This window comes from Vigna unguiculata, chromosome 6, assembly GCF_037176805.1.
Source record: "Vigna unguiculata cultivar grain cowpea cultivar isolate G323 ecotype 2 chromosome 6, ASM3717680v1, whole genome shotgun sequence".
NCBI classification, from domain to species: Eukaryota; Viridiplantae; Streptophyta; class Magnoliopsida; order Fabales; family Fabaceae; genus Vigna; species Vigna unguiculata.
The window spans coordinates 39,228,567-39,238,715 of record NC_140797.1 but is presented as its reverse complement, the minus strand read 5'-3'; the positions used below and the strand labels follow the sequence as shown (position 1 = coordinate 39,238,715).

The following is a 10,149-nucleotide window of genomic DNA, read 5'->3' as shown; positions in this document are numbered from 1 at the left end:
TTTGGACGGAGTTAGCGAGAAGGAGTTGATTGAAAAAATATAACGAAAAATAGGACCAAATTGAAAACAATTTAAAAAATAGGACCAAAGTAAAAAAAGTCGACCAAAACTAGGATCAAAAGAGTATTTAAGCCTTACTAGTAATATATATCGTTTAACCTTGTTCAGTTAAAGAGAATTTATGAGAAGAAATCATTATCCACTTCGTTACTCCTGTTGAATAGATTAAACAGAGATAAGGTAAACAATAGGCTCAGCAGATTTAGATTTTTTTTATTTTGTTGAATTATAAAGTTGAGCTTGTGAAATTGGCTAATGTTTAAAATAATAGGGGAGGATAAAATGAAAATTGAATATCTATTTTTAATTTCATCAATTTGAAGTTAAATTGTATTTACAATTTTTTAATATCTAACATTAAAATGGCTGGTTGAAGAGTTGAAGTAAATAAAAAGAGTTAGGTTCACCAACCACATCGCACTAACAGGTGAAGAAGACTAATAGAAGAAAGAAAGAAAGAAAGAGAGTGAGTTGGTTGGATTATTGGTAGAGGAACAAAAAACATGGCAAATATTCCTCGAGTGAAGCTTGGAAGCCAAGGCCTGGAGGTTAGTGTTTGTTTGTGTTCTTGAATTTCGATTTGATATGCTTCACTCAAATCATCGTTTGAGTTGGTGTCTTCCCTGTCTTGTGTGAATTCTGAATTTTGATTTTGATTTTTGATTTGGTTGTAAGGTTTCTAAGTTAGGATTTGGGTGTATGGGCCTAACTGGAGTGTACAATGATCCTGTTCCTGAAGAGGTTGGCATCTCTATAATCAAATACGCATTCAGCAAAGGGATCACTTTCTTCGATACTTCAGATGTTTATGGACCGCGAATCAATGAAGTTTTGGTCGGAAAGGTTAGCTACCTTAACACTTTTAACATGTCTGTTTCGCTTTAACAGATAACAATCGACAATGTCATGTAACAAAGGCTTTTGATTAACTCTCAGGCGCTCAGGGACTTGCCTCGAGACCAGATTCAGATTGCCACAAAGTTTGGGATCGTAAAAATGGTTTCCAATAATGTGATAGTGGACGGTTCTCCCGAATACGTTCGATCCTGTTGCGAGGGTAGCCTTCAACGCCTTGGTGTCAGCTACATTGATCTGTATTATCAGCACCGTGTTGACACCTCAGTACCAATTGAGGACACTGTTAGTGTGCCATCAAACACTTTTTTTATTTGCAATTCTTGATGTGAGGTTAATTTGGTGGTTATGTGTTTTATATGTTGTTGGGTTTTTTTTGAAATGACAGATGGGTGAGCTCAAAAAACTGGTCCAAGAAGGAAAGATAAGGTACATAGGGTTGTCGGAAGCAAGCCCTGACACAATTAGAAGGGCACATGCTGTTCATCCCATCACTGCTGTGCAAATGGAGTGGTCTCTTTGGACTCGTGAAATTGAGGAAGATATTGTTCCACTTTGCAGGTACTAAGGTGTTTCTTATGTAAAATGTTTTTTGGACAATTTGATCATTTGTTTCCACAAAGGTGTTGTCGTATGACATGGACAATTTGATATTTTTTGGATTCCTGAGTAAATTATCTTTATCTCTAGTTGATGTGAGTAATAGAAAACTTGTTTATTTTCTAGAGATAAACTTTTGATCAAATAGCTTTAGTGGCTTCAAATTGCAACCTTTTTCTTTGTGTACACATGACTAAATTATTTCTTTCATTTATTTTGGGGTTAAATATTTTTTTGGTCTCTTAACTTTTAGTGAAAATTGGAATTAGTTTCTCTTTGAAACTTTGACCCAATCTAGTCTCCAAATTTTAGAAATGTATGGATTTAGTCCTTTTAACCAGATTTTGTTAAGTTTATTTGATGTTTCAAACACGTTTCTTAGTTAACATTAAAGCATAAATGTATCAAACAGTGTAAACAACTCAAATGATATCACACGAAACACGTTTGAAACGTCAATTAAACTTAACAAAATTTGATTAAAGAGACTAAATCCACACAATTCTAAAGTTAGGGAACTGAATTAGACCAAAGTTTCGAAGAAGGACTAATTCTAATTTTCACTGAAAGATAAGAAACCAAAATGATATTTAACCCTTTGTTTTATTTTATGAATCTTCATTATGTGACATTGATGACAACACTTACAGGGAGCTTGGAATTGGAATAGTGCCATATAGTCCCCTTGGCCGTGGATTTTTTGGTGGCAAGGCTGTCACAGAAAGTATACCTGCAAACAGTTTTCTGGTATGGGCTTAATTCTTGTACTTCTGGTGACAGTTGGACTTGTTCATTGTTCACCAACATTTGTTTCCGCAGGCATTCCAACCAAGGTTACAAGGGGACAACTTTGACAAGAACAAAATCTTATATTCTAGGATAGAAAAGTTGGCAGAGAAGCACGGATGTACATCTTCACAACTTGCTCTCGCATGGATTCTTGGTCAGGGAGATGATGTGGTACCCATCCCCGGTGAGTATTCTTTTGCATGCATCAAATTTGGTAAGAGTTGTGGTCAGCATTATATTATATGAAATCGTTTTGAAAATGCATTATGTTAGGAAATTTCTTCACATTCATATTACTTGGATGGGTCTTATAGGAAAATAACTACCTGTATTAGAAGAACAACCAATTTCTTAAAATGAGTTGTAAATAGAAAATGGATTTATGGGCTTCTTTATCAATAATTAGATTTGAACCTAACCTTCATAAGAGATTGATATCATCTGCAACCGAAAACTAGGACAATAGGTTTATAGGTATTCTTACTTGTATGTTGCTCGTCATTGTCGTATGTACTTAATGTAAAACTTAGACTCGGGGTTTCTAACACTTACTACGTCTAGTTTGTGGGGGATAACTAATGAGCTATTCAATTTGGTGCCCATATAACAAAAGAGCAGCTCTATTCTATTCAGTTGAGCTGTAAACATGTATATTCTAGAATACAATGATATGTAATAGTGAGTTGTAAATAAGACTTTTTTAAACAAATGGATCGTGACATGATTCATTCAATGACTAGTGTATTAGTCACACAATAGCATGTAATAAGTAGTTATCTTTTCTCCAAAAGATTCGTGCAGTACATGATAATAATTGCAATCCATAACTAAATTAAACAAAAGAATAATTCTGTAAATTGTATTTTTTTTATCAGTATTTGTATTGATGTTTAAAGTAATTAAAATTATATAAAAACAACTAAAACTCTTTTTGGGTTTTATCAAACACTTGAAAAATAATAGGATAGAATCCAACAGTTTCATCTTTTGACTATGTCAATTATCGGTCATTTTGGTTTTCTGTTATTGATACACCACATTTGATCTAATTCTTGACTTTGTTGTGTAGTAGCCTTTGTATCTCTAAAACACTAGGAATCAATTCAATTTATGGCTATCAATTTTAGTGACCAAATTGACAATAGTGTCTTAATTCAGGAACTAATCAAATGACACTTATGAAAGTCACAGACTACGTTGCCATTTTTATATTATCAGAGGCTAAGTTGATGTGTGTTTATAACATGAAGACCAATCTGACAATATTGTTTTTTGTTACCTGCCATTTTTTCTTTGAACGAAGTTGTCCCTCTTGTCTCTGACATTTCAAACGACATAAACCACCCAATTTCTTAAGCCAGAAATCAACTGTTCTTATTAAGACAGAAAGGTCGTCTGAATTGTTACAATGTTACATTTAAAATATGAATTGTTTTTTCCTGTGAATTAAGGTTTCTGGAACTTGTCATGTGTTGTAGGAACAACCAAGATAAAAAATCTTGATAGTAATATTGGTTCGTTTGAAGTGAAGCTGAGCAAAGATGATTTAGAGGAGATAACAGAGGCTGTACCAATATCTGAGGTAGCAGGGAATCGCACTACTGATGCATTTTTTAGATGTTCATGGAAGTTTGCGGATACCCCACCAAAACCATAACTAGTTCCTCTTCTCCTTGTATTTCTCCCAATCACAAAACTTTTGCAAAACCCTGTTGTGTTCTTTGTCTTGCACATGTTATATTAAATGATGAGACTCTGTAACATGCATTCGAGATATTATCTGTGTTTTTTTGTCTAAAATTTTATTCCAGTTTTATCTTTAAAAAAACACCTCGAAGTATTAGAGAAGAAAAATGAAATATATTTAAATTGTATTATTAAAATACTGGATCAATAGTTATAATCATTAACATTCAGTCTTTTACAATGAGGGAAAAGGCGACCTATTCATGTGGCAGAGTCACCCTTTTTATCTATATTTTGGTGTTTAGTTTCTCACTTCTCTTTCTGAAAAAAAAAAACTATATTAAAATAAAAGGCAAATGCTAGCAAGTAATTTTGAGGTAAATGTCTAAAGAAATTATAGTATCTTTTTATCAAAATAAATATTATTATATCTTAAGTGAGTTATTGTTATACTTATCATAAATTTGTGTTCTTGATTTTAATAGATAGCTCATAAATTAAGACTTTTAATTAATATCCTCGTTTATGTATTTTTAAAAGTTCTTATTGTGATTTCACTTTATATATAATAATAAAAAATAAGATATTTTGATGATGGTAAAATAAATATATGTATAATATTTCATAAAAATAATTAATAACATTCAATCTAAAATCTTTGAAAGATATTTTTTTTCCCTGTAAGTTAGAGAATAATACAGGATAAAAAGTTTTGGTTGGTAATGAGATGCTTGTATTGTATTTTGTCCATTAAATTTGAATACCAAATAAGCATCGAACTTTTTGTATGCAATTTAGGCAACCTTGGACCACATATATTTACTTACTTCACTTTCACAATTTCTTCCGTATTTCCAAAATTTTCAAAATATATTTTATTTTTCAAGAAAGTGATTTCTTTCAAAAGTAACCTGACTCTGATACACTTATTAGTTTGTTTATGAGATATTTATAGTAAAATTTTATATATATAAAATCAAATTCATATAAAAGATTAAAACTATATTTTAATCCAAAATTTAGAAATATTGAATTTATGAATTTTTGTACGATGTTTAATTTTATCTTGTTATCCGTTAAAATTTAGACTCACAGTTATATTGATCTAAAAAATATTCCGTAAAAAAACACATATCTGAATGTGAAAAATATGTTTCAGAAAAAAAGATTTCTTTTCGTATTTTTTCTTCTTTCTTGGAAAGTTCTTCCTCTCTTGAGCAACAATAACAATGATGAAAGCTACATGACAGCATCGGAAATGCAGTACAATAATAAAGGGTGGTTTAATATTTTTCTACGAGTGTGGGGTGCACTACCCTCTCTCATTCTTCATTAAAATTCCTGTCTCTTCCTTATTTTGACACAACCTTTTATTCATTTTAGGATTTTAGAAAGCAAATGTTCCAAACAAACACAGTAGTAATTGAAATGGAGAACCCCATCGATTAAAAAAGAATATACAAACAAAAGTGACGTAAACAATTTACCGAAGCAGGGTACACTGCGAGCTTGACTCATCAGGAGCTAAAGGTACACACAAATAGTATTATCTCACTTTCAGAAACAGATTTTGGCTGGTTCAATACCATGTTCGTGAAAACCTTTTTTTGTTCTTCCAAATTAAGCACGTGTGATGTGAGCATCGTGCAATGGTCCCACAAATAAAGGTGCCAGCTTTACATTCACAAAAGAAAGAGACAAGAAGATAGAGACAAGAAACCAGAAAAAAAAAAAAAAAAGGTAACTTTTTCAAGTTAAAATCAATGCTCCATTTCACAACCAGCAAGAACCATCACCGGCTCCAACTCCATTATAGCTTCATCTTTGTTCAGTTCCGCCACCTCTTCCTCCGCCAGCATCACCGTCACCGATCTCGAAAGCCCTCCTTCCGAGCAAGGCATCACCATGATCAAACCTTCGCTCTCCACATTCCCCACCCGACACGAAACATGAACTGGTTTCTCGTTATTTCCGAACACTGCACCGTATAACAACGACTCCTGGTCTTCCTCCACCATCAAGTGCTCCATGCAGACACAAGTTAACTCACTCCCATACACGCGTTTCCCTTCATTGCTAGCCTCCTCTGAAAGCTCTTCCAAATGCTTATGCACTGCACTAACTACGCCTCCCAGCTCCACGTCTTTCACTTTCTGCGAGAGCGTTGAAAACTTCAAGGCGTTTCCCAAGTACCCAATTGGGAGGGGAGGTTTCAGGAGACTCCTGAAGTCGCTGCAGATGCATAGAGAGTGAGTTTGGTCCTGAGTTTTTGGAGGTCTGACACGAGCAACACGTGTCCAAAACAGAGCCGCCAGAAAGTCGAACGGGGTGGCGTTGGGGCACCAGTCATGGACTTTGGAGAGGCACTGTTTCATGGTTGAACCTGAAAACTTGAAGGTGGCTGTGGCAAAGTTTGTTGCAGTTGCAGTTGCAGAGGATGTTTTTGTGGACGACGATGATGCATGGCGGCCAGTAGAAAGTGGAGCGATCAAAGGAGGGTGGGTGATGGGAAAATGGCGGTGAAATTCCGTCCATGATTTAACGAATGATGCAATGAAAGTTAGATCTGCCATCATGTGACTGCAACTTACTCCTATAGCAACACCTCCTTCTTGGAAGCTGTTTATCTGCAACACCACACAGTAATGGTCGGAAATAAACAAATAAACATCGTCAATCTATGTTAATTTTTGATATAAACATCATCAACCAACCACACAATTATGAAAACACTACCTGAATTCGAAAGGGTGACCAAGTGGAGGGATCCTCAGGCATATCATCCCAAGTAACCAGAAGCTTTTCCTCGGAGTCAGAAGCAGATTTGAGCCATTCATGAAGGGTGGAATCCACAGTGGCCTTTATGGTCCTAACGCCGGCATCATTGCACTTCACTTCCCATTCACCACTCTCCCCTCGATCCAACCGACCCGTCAAAACCGGGTACTGGGTCAGAACCTCCGACAAGGATTCCCTCAAAGGGTCCAAATCAAAGGACTTGAACCAGTTATCCTCGTTCTTGTAGTAGAATATAACGTGCAGAGTGTGGCACCCCATGCCACGGTCCAGCGCTGATAGAGCGTGAACCTTACCCGAACAAACGGGTCTGCTTGACACAACCGTTAGTTTTGAGTTCAGGGTTACCCTCATCTTCGACATGCTTACGTTTGTGCTTGGATTTGTCTTTCCCCACACCACAATGTGTGGTTGGTTATATATCAGATGAAAAAGACAGAACAACAACAACAACAACAAAATTTGGCTAAGTATTTCTTCGGTGAAAGTTGTTTATATTAGCATGTTGTTATATATATACATGTGTGTGTGTATAAATACAAAAAACAATTGGGAAATAATGAAGAGTGATAAGCTTCGTGGACAGTTGAGAAATAAATAGAGGAAGGTGATGGTTGGTAGTTTTATTTATGTGAACAACTCCATAGCTGTTTCTCAAATCTTCTTAACTAGTATTTTATATTGTGTTATGTTCACATGCATCTCTTTTTTTGTTCACAAAACTAGGATGGGTATTAACTCTTTTTCCTGAATTGTTTCATTGTTTTGGAAATACAAATGAGTAAGTAACAAAATACACAAGGAGTACTATCGCAATTAAGTTTTGGAAATATTGCTTTTTAAAAAATATTATGGACGTGAAGACATTCAAACTAGAGTTTTCAATGTACTCAAATCATGATTTTTGATAAAAAAAAGTTGCATTTATTAGTTGTTCACTGAATATATCCTTAAAGAAGAAGACTAATTGAGGAGATTTGTTTAATAAGGACTCTTGTGTTTCAAATATACAAGAGTTTTGAAAATAAGTTATTTGAATTAAGGCATGTGCTTTCTACAATAAGTGTGTATATCACTTCACTGCATTATTTTGCACTAAATAATAGAGATTTTTGTTAGAGTTATCACTTTCATATATGGAAGTACTCTGCTTTTTAACGTAATTGTCAATTAAGACAACTTTTTAGTTTAGATTAGATCTCATAGCTATAGCTAGGAGTTTTCAAAATAAATAATTATACTATTTTTAATATAAAGTCTTATGGATATTTTCTTATATGATATTTAATTTGTTTAATTAGTGTAGAACTTTCGATTCATATTTATGTTATCGAAGACAAATAAAATTAAGATTAGGAATGTTAGAGATTATAGGTCAATTAAAAATAAATAAAATTAAGATCAGGAATGTTAGAAATTTTACATCAATTAAAAATAAAACGAGTTTATAGTATAAATAGATACAAATTTTACTTTACAAATCGGTTTTATAGTATAAATTAAATTTAAAGTTAATTTCTCAATTTATAATGGAGTTATCAAAAACTTATTTTAATGAGATCGTTATTTATTAAGTTTATCGTACCGCCCTTTATCGACTCATATATTAATATTTAGTTTCACAATTAAGATATAAATGTCTCAATATAATAATAAATATGTTAAAAATTTTATATCTTACAAAAATGAAATGATATTACAGTATATCGACAAAGAGATAAAATGTCTCAACATAAATATTATATAAATGTGTTAGGCTTAATATTTATTTTTTAATAAGAAATATGTATGATTTATGTGTTTTTCCATTAATTTTTTTTTTTTACTCACACATTATTGATAATAATATTTGGAGGAGTTATATGTGTGCTAATAACTACTTATAAGTGTAGTCATTGAAAACTTGTAATATCAGTTGGATAGCAAGTTGTAGCTTCAACCAATTACGTAAATGTTATTATCAACATTAATTAAGTGGTTAGGTTGTCAAATCCTGCATCACCTATGACCCAATCCGTTAATGCGTGTTTGTTGGAGAGTGTTTAATTAAATTAGATGAGAATAAATTAAAAGCTATCCGTATTTGGATGGGAAATAATACACAAGAATAAAAATATGTAAAAATTAATATAGTGGTCCTTACAAATTTAAAATGATTTTTCCCATCTTTCCCTAGAAGATAATCTGCATTAATTTTATTTTATTTCTTCAGCATACCATAAAACTTCATCGCTGAAAAAGATCAAATTTCATTTCAGTTCATTGTTATATATTTTTATTCCCTAGGGGACCAAGATAATTTACAAATAGGAGATGGTGTTGGGATTTGATGGTATCTAAATTTCACAGAGTTATCCATTTACTTTTCAAATTCATAGAAACCTAACTTTTATTATTAGAATATGACCATTTTAAGATGGAAGTATTGTAAGTATGAGTCTTCAAACCAAATTCTCCTTTTCTTCTAATCTGTGAGTATTTAAAAAATATATACATTCTCAAAGGATGCATAAATATAGTGACTTTATATATATATATATATATATATATATATATATATATATATAAAACAAATTAGAAGAATAAAATATTATTTTAAGCAAGTGAATCTACTAACCTGTTAACGTTAACTTATAGTGGGTTAAATCAGATTACAAAATTGTTAACTTATTAAAGAAGTAAGTTTGATTAAACTAACTCATTTTTAGCTTAATCAATAGTAAGTTAACTCGTGTAAGTCAAGTTAATTTATGTTGACACTCTTAAATTTTATGTACCGTTTAGCTTAGATTTTATCTATATCTCCTATACATGTGTAGATGTTGATACCTCTGATATTTCATAAATGCCTTTCAATTTTTGTTAAAATTTATAACAAAGTAAGAACAAAATAAATATTATAAAATCATTACATAAACTCATGAAAGAGATAAAAAGTTTCTAAATTTATTAAGACTTTTTTAAATCGTTAAATATATTTATAGTTAGTTAACTTAGAACACAAAATTAAAATTTATCTTTATCTAAACTTTTATACATAAACTTCAAAATTGAATAGATCTAGTCCTTTTTAACCTAACAACATATATTTTTTTAGTTAAATAGTATTTTAAGTTATCATTTGAGTTGAAATATGTCAAATGATGTAAACATCTTAAACATAAGTTAAAAATATGTTTAGCATGTCAACAAAAATTCATGAAATTAGATTAAAATGACTATATTATTCATTATTTTTAAAGTTTGAAAATTAAATCATATCAAAATTTAAGACAAAAATAAATTTCAATATTACATTAAAGTTTAAAAAAAAATATTTAACCTTTTCTTAAATGCAAGAAATAAAAATAATTGTCAATAATA

The 10,149-nt window shown here is 31.8% G+C and overlaps 2 protein-coding genes across 2 annotated transcripts; one reads left to right on the top strand and one right to left on the bottom strand.

Annotated features, from left to right (window-relative positions):
• Positions 1 to 431: 431 nt before the first annotated feature.
• On the top strand, positions 432 to 4,104 carry LOC114187984 (putative aldo-keto reductase 1). Its single transcript, XM_028076452.2, has 7 exons — positions 432 to 608; positions 736 to 903; positions 997 to 1,200; positions 1,304 to 1,476; positions 2,166 to 2,262; positions 2,335 to 2,488; positions 3,783 to 4,104. The coding sequence occupies exons 1-7, from the start codon at positions 564 to 566 to the stop codon at positions 3,959 to 3,961; spliced, it is 1,020 nt and encodes a 339-aa protein (XP_027932253.1). The 5' UTR covers positions 432 to 563; the 3' UTR covers positions 3,962 to 4,104.
• Positions 4,105 to 5,499: 1,395 nt separating this feature from the next.
• On the bottom strand, positions 5,500 to 7,412 carry LOC114187985 (acetyl transferase 1-like). Its single transcript, XM_028076453.2, has 2 exons — positions 6,727 to 7,412; positions 5,500 to 6,617 (listed from the first exon to the last, which is right to left on the bottom strand). The coding sequence occupies exons 1-2, from the start codon at positions 7,147 to 7,149 to the stop codon at positions 5,751 to 5,753; spliced, it is 1,290 nt and encodes a 429-aa protein (XP_027932254.1). The 5' UTR covers positions 7,150 to 7,412; the 3' UTR covers positions 5,500 to 5,750.
• Positions 7,413 to 10,149: the final 2,737 nt, after the last annotated feature.